Source organism: Molossus molossus, unplaced genomic scaffold (assembly GCF_014108415.1).
Source record: "Molossus molossus isolate mMolMol1 unplaced genomic scaffold, mMolMol1.p scaffold_m16_p_2, whole genome shotgun sequence".
Lineage (NCBI taxonomy): Eukaryota > Metazoa > Chordata > Mammalia > Chiroptera > Molossidae > Molossus > Molossus molossus.
In genome coordinates this window covers 610358-632050 of record NW_023425355.1, presented here as the reverse complement: position 1 = coordinate 632050, position 21693 = coordinate 610358, and the positions used below count along the sequence as shown (strand labels likewise).

The following is a 21693-nucleotide window of genomic DNA, read 5'->3' as shown; positions in this document are numbered from 1 at the left end:
TTATAATCAATAAAGAAAAAATATTAAAAAAAAACCTAAGCAACAAATTGTTCATGTAAAGATATTGATGGAAAAGTTTATACTTACCTACTTTTAAAAATCTAAGAACATAAATATAAGCATTAAGATTGAACACATATTGGGCCTTGGGTAATTTCAAAAGTGCACATTTTCATACATACAAAATTATATTTATATTGAGGACTTTCTGACAATTGTATTTTCACAGATATGAAAATGTTCAATTTCATATGCTGAAATCTACTTTTAAAATCATATCTGAAGATGGGGTGGTGGGGGGAGGGAAGAGATAAACCACAGAACTTATATGCATGTACACATAACCAATGAACATGGACAACAAAGCCAGGGATGGGGCAGGGGGGATGGGGAGGAGGGTGTCAATGGGGTGAAAAAGGAGAAACATCTATAACAAAAATAAAAAAAATCATATCTGAAAAACAACAGTTCTATAAGATAGAAAAGACCCTTTTATTTATTTTTTTACAATTGTTTAACTTTATTTCCTTTTTAAAAATGTTTTTTCTTTATTGATTTTAGAGAGAGGAAAGGAGAAGGAGAGAGAGATACAAAAAATGATAGGCTGCCTCCTGCATGCCCTCCACTGGTGATTGAGCCCACCACCTGTGCAAGTGCCCTGACTGGGAATCAAACTAGTGACCTTTTAGTGCATGGGTCGACACTCATACACTGAGCCACACCGTGTGGGCAGAAAAGGCACTTTTTTTATAGTATATTTTTATTCATATTTTAGAGAGAGAGGAAGGGAGAGAGAGACAGAGAAATATCAATGTGAGAGAGACAAATTGATTGGTTGCCTCCCGCATGACCCCGACCCAGGCTGGGGATCAAACTTGCAGCCTAGGTATGTGCTCTTTTTTTTTCCCCCCACCCACTCAAACGATTTATTTTCAACATAACATATAACCTCAATATGAGATGTCTAACGATAGCAAACATCACCAAGACCAAGACAGCATCTCTTCTTCTAAGGTTTAGGTTTTGCCCAGAATTCCTTATACATAGAGTAGCCCATACCAAGAGTCATTGCTCCCACAACAAAGCCTTGGGCTGCCACGCGCATGTGGATCAGGTGAATGGACATTTTAGTATTCCCCCTGCTCTTCAATTTGTATAATCCATATGCAACGATCGCTGCAAAACCCACCATTCCCATAGAGACAAATGGTGTCTCTCTAGCTTTTCGGATAAATTTAGATCCTTGACCTTCATCATATGAAGAAAGAGAGTGATTGAAGAATCTTTGGAAAACATCAGGACTTCTCAAACCCCAACCAGCTCTCAGGTGGTACGTGCCCCTAGCGGGAAATGGACCCAGGAGTCTGTGGTCCGCAGGCCAACACTCAACCGCTGAGCCAAACTGGCCAGGGCTAGGTATGTGCTCTTGACCAGAACCCTTCGGTCCTCGGGCTGATACTCTAACCTCTGAGCCAAACCTGGCAGAGCTATTTTTCATTCTTTTTTTTTTTTTTTAATCCTCACCCAAGGACATTTTTCCATTTTTTGTTCAGATAGAGTGAAAGAGAGAGAGAAATGTCGATGTGAAAGAGACACATCGAGTGGCTGCCTCCCACATGACCAACCAGGGCCGGGGACAAACTGCAACCAAGGTACATGCCCTTAGCAGGAACCGAACCCGGGACTCTCTCGACTGCAGGTCGATGCTCTAACTGCTGAGCCAAACCGGCCAGGGCTATTTTCCATTCTTTATGATCTGCCTTAGAAAACTAAGAAGGCTCACTGCTTCCACCACAATCTAAAGTTGTGACCTATACCAAAGACATATTTACACCGATAGAAGCTTGTTGGGCAGATTTTATTCAGGTAAATAAGAACCTTCAACTGTGTCCACCATGGAAGTTACTGAATATCCAGCTGGGTACCATTCCTCCCTTTCCTTTAAATATGCATCTGTAAACCAAATTAAGTCAGCATTATTAAAGAGTTTTCTATAATCCATTCCTAGGAACAAGAAGGTGGTCAGTAAGCAAAACGCAATCATGGATGTCTTTGTCCTGCAAAGAAACTAGTGAAGTTGCTTGGTTAAGAGTGTTATGTCCAGTCTAAGTGCAATTAGATGCAGAAGGCAAGAGCCAGTCAACTGACAGAAGTGTTTAATGTGAATAGAATTTAGTGGATGTTTGATAGAATAAAGAACATAAACAAAGGAGAACCCATAACTATCTTTTTTTGTTTGTTTGTTTGCACAACATACCTATGGCAGAAGTGGCTGTACTACAGAGAGGGAGCCCTTGGGCTACTGAGTCTAGCTGTTGACTATAATAGCCTATAGGTCTGTCTATGATGCTCTCTCTCTATTTTTTTTTTATCCTCACCCGAGGACATTTTTCCATTTTTTGTTCAGGTAGAGTGGGAGAGAGAGGAACAGAGAGAGAGAGAGAGAGAGAAACATCGACGTGAAAGAAACACATCGAGTGGCTGCCACCCACACGACCGACCAAGGCCGGGGACAAACTGCAACCAAGGTATGCACCCTTAGCGGGAACCGAACCCAGGTCTCTCAGGACCGCAGGCCGACGCTCTAACCGCTGAGCCAAACCGGCCAGGGCTCTCTCTATTTTTTAGTTAAGATTTCTACAATGAAGGTGTGCCAGAGTGGAATCTTTAGATAGATACTTCTTTAGAGAGTTTATAGCTTGTGTCCCTCCTGGATTCCACTGGATTGGATCAGGTCAATTTTATTTATTTATTTATTTATTTATTTATTTATTTATTTATTTATATTGTTCAAAGTTTTACAGATGTCCCCCTTTTTTCCCTATTGACCCCCTCTTTCCCTCTCCCACCACCTTTCTGCTTTCCCCAACCTAATGTCTGTGTTGATTGGTTGTGCATATATGTATATAAGTTCTTCGCTTTATCTCTTTCCATCCCTCCCACCCCCCTCTCTGACGTTTGTCAGTCTGTTCCCTACTTCCATGATTCTGGATCTCTTTTGGTCGACATCTTAATTTTGTTCGTTATGTTCCACAAATAAGTGACATCATGTGGTACTTGTCTTTCTGTGACTGGTGTGTTTCGCTTAGCATAATACTCTCCAGGTCCCTCCATGTCGCCTCAAAGGGTAAGAGATCTCTCTTATAGCTGCATAGTGTTCCATTGTGTAAACGTACCACAGCTTTTTTATCCACCCATCTACTGATGGACACTTGGGCTGTTTCCAGATCTTAGCTATTGTAAGTAGCGCTGCTATGAATACAGGGCTGCATATATTCTTTCTGATTGATGTTTCAGGCTTCATAGGGTATATTACTAGAAGTGGGATCACAGGATCAAATGGAAGTTCAATTTTTAATTTTTTGAGGTAACACCATCTTGTTTTCCATAGTGGCTGCACCAGTCTGCATTCCCACCAGCAGTGTACTGTGTCCCCTTTTTCCACATCCTTGCCAGCACTTGTTGTTTGAGGATTTGTTGTTGGTCACCATTCTGGCAGGTGTGAGGTGATATCTCATAGACATTTTAATTTGCATCTCTCTGATGATTAGAGTTCTTGAGCATTTTTTCACATGTTTCCTGGACATTTGTATGTCCTGTTTGGAGATGTATCTATTCAGGTCCTCTGCCCATTTTTTAATTGGATTGTTTGTCTTCCTTTTGTGGAGTTGTATGAGTACTCTATATATTATGAATATTTACCCCTTATCCAATGTATCGTTGGCAAAATATGTCCTCCCAGAGAGTGGGTTCCCTTTTCATTTTGATGCTAATTTTATTTGCTGTGCAGAAACTTTTTAGTTTGATGTAGTCCCATTTATTACTTTTCCCCCTCGTTTCTCTTGCCCTAAGCATTATATCAGTGAAAATTCCGCTTCATATAATGTCTGAGATTTTCCTGCCTACATTTTCTTCTAGGATTTTTATGGTTTCATGGGATTTTTATGATTTCATTTAAGTCTTTTATCCACTTTGAGTTTATTCTTGTGTATGGTGTAAGTTGGTGGTCTAGTTTTATTTTTTTGCATGTAACTGTCCAATTTTCCCAGCACAATTTATTGAAGAGATTGTCTTTTCTCCATTGTATATTCTTGCTTCCTTTGTTGAATATTAATTGTGCATACTGTCTTGGGTCACTATCTGGGTTCCCTGTTCTGTTCAATTAATCTATATGCCTGTTCTTGTGCCAGTACCAGGCTGTTTTGATTATGATGGGTTTGTAGTATAACTTAAAATCTGGTAATGTGATTCCTCCCACTTTGTTCTCCTTTTTCAGGATTGCTGTGGCTATTCGGGGTCTTTTATGGTTCCATATAAACTTTTAGAGTATTTGTTCTAGATCTGTGAAATATGCCATTGGTACTTTATTATTTTGTTGTTGTTGTTTTTTTGGTACGTGCCCCTAGTGAGAACTGAACCCAGGACTCTCTGGCCCGCAGGCCAAAGTTCCAACTGCTGAGCCAAACCGGCCAGGGCCGTTGGTACTTTAACAGAGATTGCACTGAATCTGTAGATTGCTTTGGTTAGTATGGACATTTTAATGATGTTGATTTTTCCGATCTATGAACATGGTATATGTTTCCACTTTTTAATATATTCTTCTATTTCTTTTTCCAATGTCCTGTAGTTTGCTGAGAACATATCTTTTTCTCCTTGGTTAAGTTTATTTCTAGGTACTTTATTATTTTTTGTTGCAATGGTAAATGGAATTTTATTTTTAGTTTCCCTTTCTGAGTGTTCATTATTGGTGTATAAGAATGCCATTGAGCCCTGGCCAGTTTGGCTCAGTGGTTAGAGCGTCGACCTGCAGTCCTGAGAGACCCGGGTTTGGTTCCTGCTAAGGGGATGTACCTTGGTTTGTCCTGGCCCTTGTTGGGTCATGCGGGTGGCAGCCACTTGATGTGTCCCTTTCACATCGATGTTTCTCTCTCTCTTCCTCTCTTTCCCTCCCACTCTATCTGAACAACAACAACAACAACAAAATGAAAAAATGTCCTCGGGTGAGGATTAAAAAAAAAAAAAGAATGCCATTGAGTTGTTGCCTGTCCATTGTGGCTCAGTGGATTAAGCATCATCCCGGTTCAATTCCTGGTCAGGGCTCATGCTTGGGTTGAGGGCTTGATCCCCAGTAGGGGGTGTGCAGGAGGCAGCCAATTGATATTTCTCTCACACATTAATGTTTTTCTCTCTCTAAAAAAATCAATAAAAACATATTTTATAAAAAGAATGCCATTGATTTATGGATGCTAATTTTATATCCTGCTACTTTGCCAAATTTATTTACTAAATCTAGTAGGCTTATGATGGAGTCTTTAGGGTTTTCTGTGTATAATATCATGTCATCTGTGAATAATGACAGTTTCACTTCCTCCTTTCCAATTTGGATCCGTTTTATTTTTTTCTTCTTGTCTAATTGCTGTGGCTAAGACTTCCAGTACTATGTTAAATAAAAGTGGCAAAAGTGGGCATCCTTGTCTTGTTCCTGTTCTTAAGGGAAATGCTTTTAGTTTTTGCCCATTGAGTATGATGTTGGCTGTAGGTCTTTCTTATATGGCCATTATTATTTTGAGATATGGTCCCTCTATTGCCATTTTACTGAGCATTTTTATCAGAAATTGTTGTTGGATTTTGTCAAATGCTTTTTCAGCATCTATTGATATGATCATATGATTTTTATCTTTTATTTTGTTTATGTGGTGTATCACATTTCTTAATTTGTGAATATTGTACCAGCCTTGCATCCCTGGGATGAATCCCACTTGGTCACGGTGAATAATTTTTTTAAGTATTGCTGGATCCAATTTGCTAATAGTTTGTTAAGGATTTTGGCATCTATGTTCATCAGGTTCATTGGCCTGTAGTTTTCTTTCTTTGTAGTGTCTTTATCTGGTTTTGGAATTAAGATTATACTAGACTCACAAAAAGAGTTTGGAAGTCTTCCTGCTTCTTGCACTTTTTGGACTAGTTCGAAGAGAATGGGTCTGTGAAATATGCTGTGCAGTAAAACTTCCCTGTGAAGCTGTCTGGGCCCCAGCTATTGTTTGCTGGCAGTGTATTGATTACATCTTCAATTTCCTTAGTTGTTATTGGTCTGTTCAAGTTTTCTGTCTCTACCTGGTTCAGTTTTGGGAGACTGTGTGATTCTAGAAATTTGTCCATTTCACCTAGATTGTCCAATTTGTCGGTGTATAATTGTTCATAGTATTTTTTTAAACAATCCTTTGTGTTTCTGTGGCGTCAGTTGTTACTTCTCCTCTTTCCTTTCTGATTTTGTTTATTTAGGTCCTCTCTCTTTGTTTCTTGGTGAGTCTGGCTAAAGGTTCATCAATCTTATTTATCTTTTCAAAGAACCAGCTCTTTGTTTCATTGATCTTTTAAATTGTTTTCTTATTCTCAATGTCATTTATTTCCACTCTGACTTTTACTATTTCTTTTCTCCTATTTGCTCTGGGTTTTTCCTTTTGTTTACTTTCTAGTTCTTTATGTTGTAGGGTTAGATAGTCTATTAGAAATTTTTCTTGTTTCTCAGGGTAGGACTATAGTGCTATGAACTTTCCTCTCAGGACTGCTTTCACTGCATCCCATAGATTTTGTGTTGTTGTGTGTTCATTTTCATTGATTTCCAGGAATATTTTTATTTCTTCCTTGATCTCATCGGTAACCCATTCATTGTTCAATAACATGCTAGGTAGCCTCCATGTGTTTCAGTGTTTTTATTGTAATTAACTTCTAGTTTTATGCCATTGTGATCTGAGATGATGCTTGATATGATTTCAATCTTCTTGAACTTGTAGAGACTTAGTTTGTGTCCTAACATGTGGTCTATCTTTGAGAAAGTCCCATGTGCACTTGAGAAGAATGTGAATTCTCTAGTTTTGGGATGTAATTCTCTGCAGATATCTATTAAATCCATTTGATCTAGTGCATCATAAGACTCTAAAGAGTCTCTGTATCCTTGTTAATTTTTTGTCTATAGGATCTATCCAGTGATGTCAGTGGGATGTTGAAGTCTCCTGCTATAATTGTATTGCTGTCGTTTTCTCCTTCGAAGTCCTCCAGAAGTTTAAAAATATATTTAGGTGCTCCTATGTTGGGTGTATATACATTTACCAAGATTATACCATCCTGTTGGATAGATCCTTTCAATATTATGTAGTGGCTTTCTTTGTCTCTTATTATGGCCTTTATTTTAAAGTCTATTTTATCAGATATGAGTATTGCTATGCCAGCTTTTTTTTTTTTTCATTTTCATTTGCTTGGAAAATTTTTTTTCTTTGAGTCATGCTTTCTTATCCATTCATCTATTCTGTATCTTTTGATTGGAGCATTTAATCTAGCTACATTTAAGGTTATTATTGATATGTACTATTTATTGCCATTTTTATTTATTATGGCTATGTTTCTCTCTCTATTTCTGCTGCTTATTACAGCAGTCCTTTTAACATTTCTAGTAGTGCTGGTTTGGTGTTAATATATTCCCTTAGCCTTTTTTTTTGTTTGGGAAGTTCTTTTTTTTTAAATAAAGATTTTATTTTATTTATTATTTATTTTTTTATCCTCACTCAAGGATATTTTTCCAATTTTTGTTCAGATAGAGTGGGAGGGAGGGAGAGAGGAGAAGAAGAAGAAGAAGAAGAAGAAGAAGAAGAAGAAGAAGAAGAAGAAGAAGAAGAAGGAGAAGAAGAAGAAGAAAGAGAAACATCAATGTGAAAGGGACACATCGAGTGGTTGCCACCTGCACGACCAACCAAGGCCAGGGGCAAAGTGAAACCGAGATACGTGCCCTTAGTGGGAACTGAACCCGGGTTTCTCTGGACTGCAGGCCGATACTCTAACCACTGAGCCAAACCAGCCAGGGCAGGAAGTTCTTTATTTTACCTTCTATTTTGAATGATAACCTTGCTGGATAGAGTAATCTTGGATTCAGATCCTTGTTTTTCATTACCTTGAATACTTCATGCCATTCCCTTCTGGCCTGTAGTATTTCTGTTGAGAAACCAGCTGATAGCTTTATGGGGCTCCTTTGTAGGTAATCTGTTGCTGTTCTCTTGCTGCCTTTAGGATTCTCTCTTTGTCTTTGATTTTTGGCATTTTAATTATTATGTGTCTTGGTGTAGGCCTGTTTGGGCTCTTCTTACTTGGGGCTGTCTGTGTTTCCTGAACTTGCATGTCTTTTTTCTTCACCAAGTTAGGGAAGTTTTCTGTCACTATTTCTTCAAATATATTCTCTAACCCTTGCTCATTTTATTCTCCTTCTGGAACTTCTATGATGTAGATATTGTTACATTTCATATTGTCCCACAACTCTCTTAAACTGTCCTCCTATTTTATAATTTTTTTTTCTTTTTGGTTCTCTGATTGGATGAGTTTTTCTACCCTGTCTTCTAATTCACTGATTCGATCCTCAGCTTCCTCTAATCTGCTGATTATTCCTTTCAATGTGTTCTTTATTTCTGCTATGTCATTTTTCATTTCTGCTTGGTGTTTTTTCATTTCCAATTGGTTGATTTTCATTGTTTCTATATCTTTACTTTTGCTGTTAAGCTTCCTCATAATTATGACTCTGAACTCTACCTCTGATAATTTGCTTAATCCCATTTCATGTATCCCTTCTGTTGAACTCTCTTGTTCTTTCATTTGGGATTGGTTTGTGTTTCACCATTTTGGCTGTCTCAGCATATTTTGTAGCCTTCCAAATTTTCCCTGTGAGTGTCAGTGTTCTGCTGATTGTGGCTCCCTCTACTAGGTTTGGATGAGTATGGAAGGGACCTTGTTAAATACCAATGTCTAGTCTTACTTTTCTGGGTAGAGTCAGAGGCCAAGCAAAAATTCAATTATCCACGAGCTTATGCCTGCAGGCTATTAGTCTTAGTTACTTAATGAGCCTCAGGTTGTAGCCCTCACCTGAATGGAAAAACCCTCAGGTGGACAGGGTAAGAGGATTTCCAATGGGTGGGGTAATTTTTTCCCCTTGGGGTAAAGTTGCTTCGAGAAGAAAGTGGTTTCTGGAGTGTGGGTTATTGGCTCAGTGCAGGGATCCAGGCCTCAGCCTTCACAGCTCAGTCCCCAGAGCCAAGACACCCAACACCAAGGGTCAGGCCCAAGATTCAAAGCCTTCAGAATCTCATCTCTGCATCCTGGCTTGCTGGTAGTCTCTGGCTGTTAATGAGCCTCAGGTTTCACTTATCTGGGCCAGGTAATGCTAAATTCCCAAGGGAGGGGCAGTTGCTTCTCCCTCAAGCTAAAGCAACTCTAATGGGTCTACTTGACTGAGATGGCTAATGAAGGATGAGGGAAGGGCTCAGCATTGACACTCAGGCCTCAGCCTTCACAGCTCAGTCCTCAGAGCCATGATCCTCACCACTGACAGCCAGGACCAAAGTTCAAAGCTTTCAGAGGCTTTTCTCTTCCTACTGGTTGGCAGGTTGTCTCTAGCTGTTAACGAGCCTCAGGTTGCACTTCTCTGGGACAGGTAATGTTAAATTCCCAAGGGAGGGGCAGTTGCTTCTCCCCCAGGCTTTGGTGCTCTGGGAGGGGGCTCTTAGAGTAAAATGGCTACTGTCCTGTGGGGGAGTCACTCAGCATAGAGTTCCTGATGGCCTCCTTCTCAGCTCTCTCCACAGTACCACGAACCCCTGACTCTCCTCACACAGCTTCAGCCCAGTCTGTCCTCCATCTGCTGGAGCCCAAGGTGAGTGGCTGTAGCTGTAATTTAGTGCACTGGCCCTTCAGGGAAGTGTTGGTGTTCCTTGCTGGACAAAACCCCTGCTCCGGTGATTTTCTCAGCCAGGTGTTATGTGGGCACCTTTCCCTGCTCTGCCCCTCTGTGCTGGGGAGCTGGCAGGGCTTTCAACCCCCCACTTCTCAGAGGGAACTGCTCACAGCTGAGACAGCCCTCTCACGCCTCCACAGCTCCTACCAGTCTCGGTGTGAGGTCCTCTTGATGTCCCTGCTTATAAGGGCTCTTTCCAGCTGCTCTTCAGTTGGTTTTCCAGATGACATGTCTTTCTTTTAGTTGAAACTCCAGTTTGGTCCTGGGAGACAGTCTGTGTAGCTTCCATTCACTCCCCCACCATTTTTATATCCCTCTGAAGGTAATTCTTTAATTCAGTAGTTCTCAGGCTTTGTGGTCTGAGGACCCCTTTATGTCTTCTAATATGCTGCATGCCAGCTCCAAGCAGCCCCTGCCCATCACAAGCTGGTAGGTCAATTTGATTTTAATAAGATATGTCATGGCTGTCCCATTAATAAAAAATTTGGAAACCAATGGTGACAATATTCCATCAAATTCAGGAATCCTCTATGCTGCTTTCTTGCTGTATTTTTTTGGAAGAGGAAAGACAGGATTCTTCAGTCTTTCAGAGTTAATTAATATCCCATCTTTAGATATTACATAACCAAAGTAGTTTACCTGGGTAAACAGAATCAGAGCTGCTTATTTCATATCTGTGTCCATTTATACCTAGCTTTTGTGATAGACGTATTGTGTCTTTTGGGGAATATAGTACTTTTCTGGAGTATAAAATTAAGTATTCACATATTGGATCAGACTGGAATGTATAGAAAGTTTAACATCATTAAAATTACCTTATAGTGTCTAAGACAATCTCCCTGGGGAATTACTATCCAAGTAAATTTGTCATCTTCCCAGGTGAAAGCAAGGAGGTATTGACCGTCTTTCTACTGGAATGCTGAAAAAGGCATTACGTGAACTTATTATTGAAAGGTATTGGCAGTCTGCCCGGCTGGTGTGGCTCAGTGGTTGAGCATTGACCCATACACCAAGAGGTTGCCAGTTTAATTCCCAGTCAGGGCACATGCCCAGGTTGTGGGCCCAATCCCCAGTGGGGGTATGCAGGAGGCAGCCAATCGATATTCCCTCTCATCAGTGTTTCTATCTCTCTCTCCCTCTCCTTTCCTCTCTCTCTCTCTCAAATCAACGAAGAAGAAAAAAAATTTTTTGAAGAAAAGTATTGGCAGTCCACAGGCATGGCTGATAAAAAGGTATGTGGGTGGAACTACAGAATATCTGGGAATGACTAGCTTATTTATAGCTCTGAGATTTTGTACAAATCTCCATTTTTTTCCATTTGGTTTCTTTACTGGAAGGATAAGAGAATTACAGGGGCTTGTACATGGAATTATAAGTCCCTTATAAAAAGCAATCTTAAATATTTGGCTTAATTCCAGCTTGTGTACTAGGGATATTGGTGACTGAAAAAGGCCTGAGGTTGCATTGGAAAGTCCTGTAACAAGTGTTAACTTCGTCTTGTAGAGGGGGGTTTCCTTAAAATCATTATTTTCCAAATTGCTATAATTAGATATCCCTACCATTTGCACAGAAACGACACCAGCTTAGTTAGGTGTGGTTAAGAACAGATAAAGTAGCCCTGGTTGGTGTGGCCCAGTAGATTGAGCTCAGTCCCATGGACTGAGAGGTCCCAGTTCAATTCCTGGTCAGGGCTCATGCCTGCGTTGTGGGCTCATCCCCTGTAGAGGGCATGCAGGAGGCAGCCAATCGATGTTTTGCTCTCACATGGATGTTTCTCTTCCTCTCTCCTTCTCCCTTCTTAACTCTCTAAAGAGTCAATAAATAAATAATACCTTCACCCTCAGACCTCTCCTTTGCTGCAGGGTCTTGGGTTGACTGCCCCTTATCCTTCGGTTCTCAGGCAAAGCTTTACATTTTCAAAGAAAACTTCTTTACCGCACAATCTATCTTATGTTTCTTTGTTTTACACTTTCTTAGAACAACATTCCTTTTCTTCTGTACTGGTGGACAGACTTCTCTACAAGGGTTTTTCCTGTGAACCTTATATAGTAATTACGTGGCTTTTGTGTCCAGAAACCAGTAGGTATATCAATTGGAATAGGTTACAATAGCCAAGATTACATGTTCTAACAGTTAAATTTCTTTATGAGCTGATCAGGGTCCCAGAGAAAATCAGGGGACAATTGCTGTTTCCTCTCTGGCTGAGACCAGCTTTTCTCCAAAGAGAGTTGTAAGAATTCCTATTCTCATTTTTGCTTAAGTTGGTAGGGAGTGGTCGTGAAGGAGATAGAAGGGAGGGAAAGGGCAAGTCCAGACCTGGAAGCTCAGAGAACAAAGGATATAGTGGAGAAGCTATAGGAGGAGGAATGGGGTATAGACATTTATTAGCTTCAGAAGCCTTCTTTAGTTCACAGTCTCTAAAATTTCTTATTAATTTAAAAAAATTTATTTGTGTGCCCAGCCAGTGTGGCTCAGTGGTTGAGCATTGACCCATGCACCAAAAGGTCGCCGGTTCGATTACCGGTCAGGGCACATGCCCAGGTCGTGGGCCAAATCTCCAGTGGGGGGAATGAAGGAGGTAGCCAATTGATGTTCTCTCTCATCAATGTTTCTATCTGTCCCTATCTGTCCCTTTCTCTCTCTCTAAAAAAAAAAAAAAGTTAAAAAAAAATTTATCTGTGCTTCTCTTAGAATTTCTAATTTCCAAATCAAGATACACTTTCCATTCATTCATTCATTCAGTTTAAATTTTTATTTCTTGTATGTGCCCTGACCTGGGGATCAAACCCATAACCTTAGTTGCTCTAATAAACTGAACTACTCTGCCAGGGTTATTCAGTTTAATTTTTGAGCTAACATTATTTCAAATTTTTTGTATGCAAAAAATTAATTTAGGCATACAAAGACAACTGTATTTTGGCCATTTTAAGTTGCTATTAGTTCTAGTTAAATCTTCCAACATTTGTAAAGCACTTGCAAGTAAAGGCTTCCTATCAGGAGTATTAATTAGGGCTGAGGTCTGGGAGTTTCGGCCTTGGAGACACAACTTCTTATGTTAATTATACTTTTTTTTTTTTATATCTGCAAATTTTCTAGGGATGCTATGCAGAGGGTTGAAGTGTGCTGCTTATGGGTTGAGCTCTATGAAGCTCTCCCCACTTGAGTTGCATTTAACCCTCTGATGTGTGTCTCAGTTTCTCTCCCTGGCTATCTAATACAGTGGTGAGGGCGCGGAGCACTTGGTGACCAACCTTTGTATGAGTGTCTCTGGACGATTCAATTGTTTAATTATAGTTGAGTTGGAATTTCCCTATAGGGCCCCTGCCTGTCATGAGGAATGACCTCTGACACCTCCACAGAGCTCGAGTTCAGGCTCTCATTTCAACAAAAGGCTTTGTTCATACTGCTGTTCAATAATTCCAATTGAAAATCCAAAATCAAAACCATCCATCCATCTCAACTCCTATTATTTAGCGCCACCTTGAGGATTCTTTAGGAACAGCTCAGATAAAGTCAGACCCCATACCACAAGCAATGGAAGGTCCTGGATCCAAGAGACAACTCACCCAGGTTCACCTGATGGGTGGAGAGCCAGCGGGCTCAGTGGGCCCTTTTCTGGATCCTAGCACCAGATCTATGTCCACGGGGTGGTCCTGGGTGAGCTTCTTTGGAGTCCTGCTGCACTAGGCCAAGTAAATGTCAACATAAGTGTTGTGGTAGAAATTCGGTCAGTGGGAAGAGACAGACTGCATGCATTTGGAACATTAGAAAATGACTGTTTAATGTGCAATGGTGCTGGCCCAGCAGAGTCACCTCCAAAGGATGAGCCTCGAGCCCAGGTTCCAGCCACCTTTTATACATAAGCCTCTGGGTATTTGGGGGCTTTCTAGTTCCACTGTAGTTTAGGTGGTTGGTGGATATAAGGGGATTACAAAAACCAGGGGTGGGGTCTCTGCACTGCGAGCTAAGGGGGTTGTCTACAGAAGGCTTGCCTTCTCATTCTCCCCTCTTGATTCTCAAGCTGCTCCTAGCAGACTTAGAGAACATCTTGGACAGGGAGTTCCCTTAGTGCCGCATGATGAAGAGGGGCGACGATCTCTCTGACTGCTTCCTGCTGAATAGGAGCGTTGAAGGGGCGGGATGCATCAGCTAGAGTTCTTCACTGTCCAGAGGAGAGTAGTGGGGTGTCCTTAGTTGAAATGAAACAGGTTAGCATGTTGAGAATACAAGGGCCAGACAGGAGCACTATAAAAAGCATTAAGAGAGGACCAGCTAATGGGAGTACCCAAGATGCCCAGTATTTATTCCTTTAAGTGCTGGGCCATGTCTCTATTTCTGACAGATTAACATAAAAGCAACATTCTTCATTTAAGAAGCAGCATATTCCTTCCTTTTCAGCAATCAGCAGGTCTAACCCCTTCTGTTTGTAATACTACTGCTGCTAAGGAGTCTACTTGATCCTGTAAGGCTGCTAAGGATACAGAGTCCAGTGCTGGGACCAGTCCAGCAGGTGATGGCCATCAAGTCTACTGGCAGAGTCCTCAGGCTCTTAGCGTAGGCAGATCAGCAGGTTTTACTGTCCTCCTAAGGGAGACCTGTAGAGACTCGCTAGTGGTCACTCTCCAGGCAGGTTGGTTGTCGTGTGGCAGGTGAGCTGCCTTCACCCCTGAGTGGTGGATCCAGGTATTCAGACCTGCAAGCTTGGGAGCTGTGGGAGTGGTCAGTACAACTAAACAGGCCCTTTCCAGGTTGGTTTGAGGGGTTCCCTTTTCCAGTCTTTTATCCAGACTCGGTCCCCTGGTCTGTGGGGGGGGTGTAGAGTTATTCCCAGGGAAATGAGTATTCTATCTGTTACCCAGTTATGTACCTCAAGAATGGTTTCTCCTAGTCCTTGTAGTTGTTTTTGATTTTCCAGTTCTTTTATATCCCCTTTGAATTTGATCAGTGGGGGTGTTGTGGCAGAAATTTGGTCGGCGGGAAGAGACAGACTGCATGCACTCGGAGGATTAGAAAAGGACTGTTTAATGCACATTGGTGCTCTCAGTTGAGTCAACTCCAAAGGCTGAGCCCCCAGCCTAGATTCCAGATGCCTTTTATACATGATAAGCCTCCCAGCATTTTGGGATTGCCTAGTTCCTCTGAATGGGAATTACAAAAGTCAAGGGTGGGGTCGCTGCATTGCCTAAGGGGCTGCACCTGGCTTGCCTTCTCATCACTACAGAGTGTTCAGCCCCTACATCAACCATAAAGTCTACTGTTTGGCCCCCCAATCTTCAGCGGGCCAACACTCTATTGCTGAGCCAGACTGGCCAGGGCTTGCACATTATTTTATACATTACAATCAAAAGAGACAACATAAGTGGGTTACATGAAATCCACTGGTGATAGATTAGGGAGTCAGGAGAAAGCAAAGCTGGAGAGAGGGACCTCTGGGATTGGATAAAAGTAAAATGATAGACATACATCTTTTACATAGGTGGGTACAGGATAGTGAATAGTCAACAATTAACACAATAAAAATAACAATGAGAGGATTTGTAGTCTCTGCTCCGGACCACTGGTTGTGCCCTGAGGGGTCTGGAAAAAGGAGAGTTACCCTGACATTCTAAAAGTATATTATCGTAGATGCAAAAGAGGACAGACAGGCTCAGTTAAGGTAAAGATTGACCTTTGTCAGGGAAGATTCTAGCCTAGGACATGACTACCTGCCATTAACTGCTTTTAGTGAAAAAGTTTTCATTTCGGACCATCCTATGTGGTTACTTTAGGTCTCTGAGTTTGCAAGGCCACCAACAGAGGCCTCCCCTGGGCTTGTCAGGTTTATTATGCGGCCCCTTTTCATCCACATCTCACAGATTCCCTGGAAGGTGGATTTTGCAACCTCCATTCCCCAGCTGGGAAATCAGAGGGGAAGGTTCTTACAGCACCTGCCTCTCTTTTCTTCCTTATTCTGAACAAGACACCCATGTTGATGTGAGTACCAAAGCTGGGTATCAGGCAAAACCAAATATTCCATTTAGAGAAAGCATATTTAACTTCAGCCACAATAGACTTATCTTTATAAAACTAAGTAACATCCTTTTGTGGTAAAAAAAAACCCATACTGGTCTTCCCTAGGCAGCATCTGAGCCTCCAGGCTGAGGCTGGGAGTGCCTCCTGGCTGTCCCCTCTAATGCCTTCACCTGTTGAGCACCCCAAGGGCCCACAAATTCTCTGCTCTCAAATCCCTGGGGTTTGGCACAGCCTTAGGTGAGTTGAATCAACTGGGACCTTCACCCTTGCTTAAAATGTCCAGTTCTAGGGGGGGGGGGGGCTTAGGGTGATGAGTGTGAGGGCTCCAGCACCCATGCCTGTCAGAGCTGGGCCCTGGCACTGCCCTCCCCACTCCCCACCTACACCCCAGAAATTGTTAAGACACCTTGACCACTAGGCATGTCCCCTTCTGAACCAGGTGGGTCCTGCGGGACTGTGGCTGGTCCTGTGCTGCATCCCGACACGCTTGTGTGGATATAGGATATCACTGTGGTGTTTGGTTTTCATCTCAGAGCCTCCCCTGCAAGGAATCTAAACCTTGGCTGTTTTCTGGACTCTTGGGAGCAGCAGAAGGCACATAGGTAATGACCCCGCAGGGAATGAGCGAGCCCAGGAGCACACAGCTAAAGAATAGGTGACCGAGAGCACCCAATCGCTTGCCCGAGGTCTCCATGGGCAGGGAATGCGTACGGACCACTGTGTCCAGGAGCAGCCACCAGGAAGCCCCAGGTGGTGCTCTCACCCTGGAGTGGCACGCCAGGTGTCCCCTTTGCTGTCAGGCCCTGCCCCAGGCCCTCAGAGCAGCTTCTGAGGGGCTAGCATCCAGCTTGGGGACAGAATCAGGGGACCAACCACAGCCAGTCTTGATGAGTCTGGGTCTGGTGTGTAACCAAGGGGCAGATGTGCTGCATACAATAAAGGCAAGGGGCCCAGGTCAGGGACATCTAGGGCAGACCCCAGGGTCTCTCCAAGACAGCTCAGGGGTCCCAGAATACTCTGGAGATGGGCTCAAGCCATGCTCTGTGGTCTGTACCTACCCATACCCAGAAAATTGGGAAATGGAGGTGGGGTCCTGAAGACCCATCCCACTGCCACTGCCACTGCCACTGCCACTGCCCAAACGTCAGCAGGCAACTTCCTTCTAAAGAAAAGCCCTTGTCTTTGTGCAGCTGGGTGAGGAGCCCTGGGCCTGGAGGCCTGGCCACTCCTCAAGGCCTGAGCTGGTCCATGGCAGGGCTGGCAGGACCCACCTGACTGCTGCTCCGCCCTGGCCTGGTGAACCCAGCACATGGTGCAGGCACCCAGCATGCAGAAGATGCACAGCAGGTGGGGCGGGGCACACAGCTGGCCAGCCAGTGTCAGGTGCTGTGGGTTCTGGCAGCTGGAAAACCACTTGCCCATGCAGTTGAGACACCACATGGGTAGCAGTGACAGTTGGCGCTAGCCCTCAGCCACCTCCTGGCAAGTCTTCACCAGCCTCACACTGGCACATGTCCACATGCAGCCAATGCATGCCTCCAGCTCCTGCAGGTGGCCCAAGAGGGCCATAGGAGCCCAGCCGAAACACCCCTGAAGGATCCCCCGTCCCCCCATGGGGACCCGGCCAATGGGATCCCAGCAGTGGAAAACGACCCCCTTCCCCCACGGAGCTCCACCTGGCTTTTAGGGACCACTGAGCATGCGGGGTTGACCTCCACCGGGGAGGCGAACGTCTCCAGGGAAAGGTCGCCCAGGCTCTGGCGGATGGCCACATTGGCCATGCTGCAGATGGGCACCCGGCCCTTCTCACACAGCTCTCCGTACTCCGTGGAGCTCAGCCTGCATGAGGAGGGGCTGCTGGCCTAAGGCCGCTAGACCCAGAGCCCTCTGTAGGGCAGGACCTTGCTCCCTGGTGGCCTGGTGAGAACCCTGGGACAAGCATCAGGGAGGCCAAGGCTGCCCACAGAGGGTGACTGGGGTGCTCACAGCCAAACAACACATGGAGGCTCAGGCACAGCCCAGCAGCCCATGGGATGCGGGGGGGGGTGGGGGTGGGGGTGCAGCTGGGACACAGAGCTCAGCCCTTGGCAGGGTCAGGACCAAGGAGAGTCACAGTTGGGGCTTGAAAAGCCACCTTGGCCGGAACAATATGGGAGGACCTCCACCCCAGCTTAGGCTTCAGAGGTGAGGGAGCCACCCAGCCTCTGTCCTGTCCGGCCCCCAAATGACCCAGTGTGAGTCCCTGAGCATCGGCAGAAGGCAGCTCAGGGAAATGTGGACAAAGGGGAATCAAGGGGTACCTGTGGGAAGCAGGGGTACCTGTGGGAGCACAAGGAAAACAGAGCCAGGTAAAAGGCCAGTACCCTGAGCAAGGATCACACTGGAGGGGCCACTCCCCCTGATGCATCATCACCTCCCAGAGGAACACAAAGACCAGAACCAGGCACAAGCTGGGCACAAGGCCTCTGTGCTGCCCCAGCCCCACCCCTGCCCCACCGCAGGTACACCAACCGATGTCAAAGGCCTGCACCAAAGGGATGGCGAGGAGGTGGGAGGGCAGGTTTGAGTCCAGCAACAGCACATGCTGCTGTGACTCCAGCATGGCCAGGTGCACACCCTGATGCTGCACCATGTGCACATGGTACATGGTCACCTTTGTCACCCACATGTCTGTCTCCATCACACAGTCCTCTGGTGCCCTTGTGGCAAAATTGTCAACCCATCGGAACTGTGTTGAGGGAAAAGGTGACAGCCCGCCAGCCCGACTGCAGGAGGGTATAGAGGGCCAGGGAGCAGGCCAGCAAGAGGCAGCCCCACTGGTCTCCAGACCAGTAGTAGACCAGGGTGCAGGGGGGTGGGTCTGTGGGGAGATGCTGGAGATGGGGTGAGGTGTGCAGTGCTGACAGGGCTAGGGGTAGAGGATCTGCCTGTCACAGCGCTCAGCCACACTGCTCACACACACCTTCTCCTCCCTCAGGAAGGTCGTGCACTGGTAAGAGAGCTTCATGTACCAGGCGATGGGTAAGTGGGGGCAATGGGGCCCATGGGCTCCTCTTCCTAATGCCAGCTCCTGCCTCAGCCACTGTAGCCCCCAGCTGCAGAGCCAGCCAGACCAGGGTGGAAGCAGCTGGGGTCAGGAAGACCAGGTCAGGCTGTGCAGCTGATGCTCGTTGGCACCCAAATTGGCCAGAACCTGAGCTCGCAGCTGGGGCCATGGGGGGGACAGATAGGGTCCTCCCACGGCTGAGTGTCCAGCTTTGGCCTCTGTGAGTACCAGGCCCTGGGTGTGCCCAGGCTGAGGCTGGAGGGGTGCGAACACCCTGCCTACCCTCAAGCAAGGGACTCAGGCTCTAGAGGCCTTCAAATGTGGGGAGAGATGTCACCACAGGCTCTTCTCTCGGGCCCTGGGTTGATGTTTGCCCCCTCGGGCTCCGGTGGACCTGGTTTTGAGGAAGTGGCTGTGTTCTGGGCACTGGGGGCCCCAGTTCCTGCTCTGGGTGAGCAGGGTGGGGAGGGGCCTTGTCACCTGTGTCTATCGCAGTGGTTCTCAACCTGTGGGTCGCGACCCCTTTGGGGGTCGAATGAGCCTTTCACAGGGATTGCCTAAGACATAACAGCAAAATTACAGTTATGAAGTAGCAACGAAAATAATTTTATGGTTGGGGGTCACCACAACACGAGAGACCGTATTAAAGGGTTGCGGCATTAGGAAGGTTGAGAACCACTGCTCTATGGGGACCTTGGTGTGTTGTGGCTGACGCTGCCCACCTCCCCTCCAAGCCACTGTCTCCTGCCCCCTGCTCTCAGTCACCTATGGCACTAGGGTGAATAAAAATGTGGTGGTACATTTACACAATGCAATATGACTCAGCTGTATAAAGGAAATCTTACCTTTTGCGACAGCATGAATGGACCCGGAGAGTATTATGCTGAGTGAAATAAGTCAGTCAGAGATAGACAGATACCATATGATTGCAGTTATATGTGGAATCTAATGAAGAAAATAAAATAGAAACCGAGTCATAGAGAACAGACTGACAGCTGTCACAGGCGAGGGGATTGTGGGACTGGGTGAAAAAGATGAAGGGATTGAGCAAAGATAAAAAACAAAATTTAAGAACACAGACTACAGCATGGTATTTACCAGTGGGAAGGGGGGTGAGGGAAAATAGAAGACGGTAAAGGGGGGATAAATGGTGATGGAAGGAGACTGAACTTGGGGTGCCGAACACACAATACAATATAACAATATACAAATAATGCATTGTAGAATTGTACACCTGAAACCTTTATAATTTTATTAACCAATATCACCCCAATAAATTCAATAAAATTTACAAATTCTTTCAGAATTCCCTTATGTTCCCTGGAGCAACACCCTGTGTTCTGTGCTCCTCACATCCCAGCTCCCTCCTCCAAGGGTTGACAACAGTGGGGCTCAACCTAAAGGAAGTAAAACCTGGGCCCCAAAGGAGTGTTGCCCCCTGGACCACTGTTTTCCATGAGCAGAGGCCCCACATCAGGGCCAGGGGCAAAGAGGCAACATCCCCGCCGGGATGGAGAGTCTGGGAGAGGGGGTGCCCGAGGGACCAGACAGTCCTTTCCTCTCTGTTCCAGGAAGCACACAGCTCCTCAGAAGCTCAGTACTGACCAAATGGCCTGCAAATAAGAAAATTCCCAAACCGAAGAAGGGGAATGACCAGGCAACTAAAGCAAGGCATTTTCTTATTTTTTTCCTGAAAGTTTCACGTAAACATCTCTTCATGTCACTGAGCTCAGCGAATCTGGACTCCATAGGACATCTTTCTGTGTTTTAGGCCCCCCTCCCGTGTCACTCCCTCCCACATACACAGGAGACCAGCAGCGGTATGGAGAGAAGGGGCAGCCTTCCTCCAGGCCCCTTATGTTAATTGCCAAGTCAGTGGAAGACAAACCACGGAACAAGTTTGAAGAAGGAAACATGAGACCTCTGCCTTTTGCAGAACAGTTGAACTTTTGCATTTTGCTGAGGCCCCACAATGCACACTTCGCATCACAATCACCACCAAGACATAGGGTGTCTTGCTCCAAAGAGCCACCGAAGCCTCAACAGTGAGCTTTGGGGTCCCACTCCTTCAAGAACCCCTGTTCTGAAGAAGGGGAGCCTCACATCTCCTCCAAGCCCCAGAATTTGCCCAATTCTCACTGAGATGACAAAACCTCCCGAAGGTCCTCCGCACCCTTGACCACACGCGCCGGCCCTGACCAGTTGCTTCCCAGGGCTGCCTTCCCAACGACCCAGAACCGACTCCGCCAGCAACGGGCACTGCCAGGGCAGGGCCTGCAGCACGGGACTGGTTCCTGAGTCCCGCATGGGCTCTGCTGGGCCCCCGCACCCCCAGCCTGCTTGGGCCTGGGGGAGCTCCCTGGTGAGAACCTCCCTGTGGGCAGTGCCCGCCTGGCTGGACTGAGACTGGGAGCCGGGCCCACGTCTCAGGGGTTCACCTTTGGTGCCCAAGGACTCGGTCACTGTTTGCTGAAGAACTGAAGGGGCCAGACCACCAGGTGGCTACTGGTTGCGGGGTCCAGTCAGTGCCCCAGCGCAGGCACTTGGCAGCCAGACATGCTGTGACCTCCTGTCCTGTGGCGAGCATGCGTGTGCATGTGCGTGTGTGCCTGTGTCCCCCCCCGGAGAACCCAGGAGACGCCTGCGGGTGGGCGTCATAGCCCGGTCTCGGTGAGCGCCACACCTCGGCTCCTTGGGGAACTGGCTCTGGTCTTCATCTCCACCTCTGCCCAGGAAAGTGACCTCCTGAGTTAGCTGGTGCTGCCCCCAAGCTCCTCCCTGTCCCAGCTCTGCACGACCCCACCCGTCTTTGCTTCCTTACCTGGGACCCGGGGAGGCTGGGGTACAGGCAGGGCAGGGAGCC

The 21693-nt window shown here is 45.6% G+C and overlaps 1 protein-coding gene and 1 pseudogene across 1 annotated transcript; both read right to left on the bottom strand.

Moving 5' to 3' along the window:
- Positions 1 to 916: 916 nt before the first annotated feature.
- Positions 917 to 10002, bottom strand: LOC118636034 (HIG1 domain family member 1A, mitochondrial-like). Its single transcript, XM_036271093.1, has 2 exons — positions 9920 to 10002; positions 917 to 1340 (listed from the first exon to the last, which is right to left on the bottom strand). Exons 1-2 carry the CDS (start codon positions 10000 to 10002, stop codon positions 1010 to 1012), a joined length of 414 nt encoding a protein of 137 aa, XP_036126986.1. The 3' UTR covers positions 917 to 1009.
- A 6029-nt stretch (positions 10003 to 16031) lies between these two features.
- Positions 16032 to 18791, bottom strand: LOC118636033 (annotated as a pseudogene).
- Positions 18792 to 21693: the final 2902 nt, after the last annotated feature.

Coding starts and splice junctions, on each gene's coding strand:
- LOC118636034 (XM_036271093.1), bottom strand. CDS start 10,002: ATGTCATCTGGAAAACCAACTGAAGAGCAGCTGGAAAGAGCCCTTATA. Junction 1,341..9,919: donor AGGACCTCACACCGAGACTG/GTAGGAGCTGTG, acceptor ATTTCCCGCTAG/GGGCACGTACCACCTGAGAG.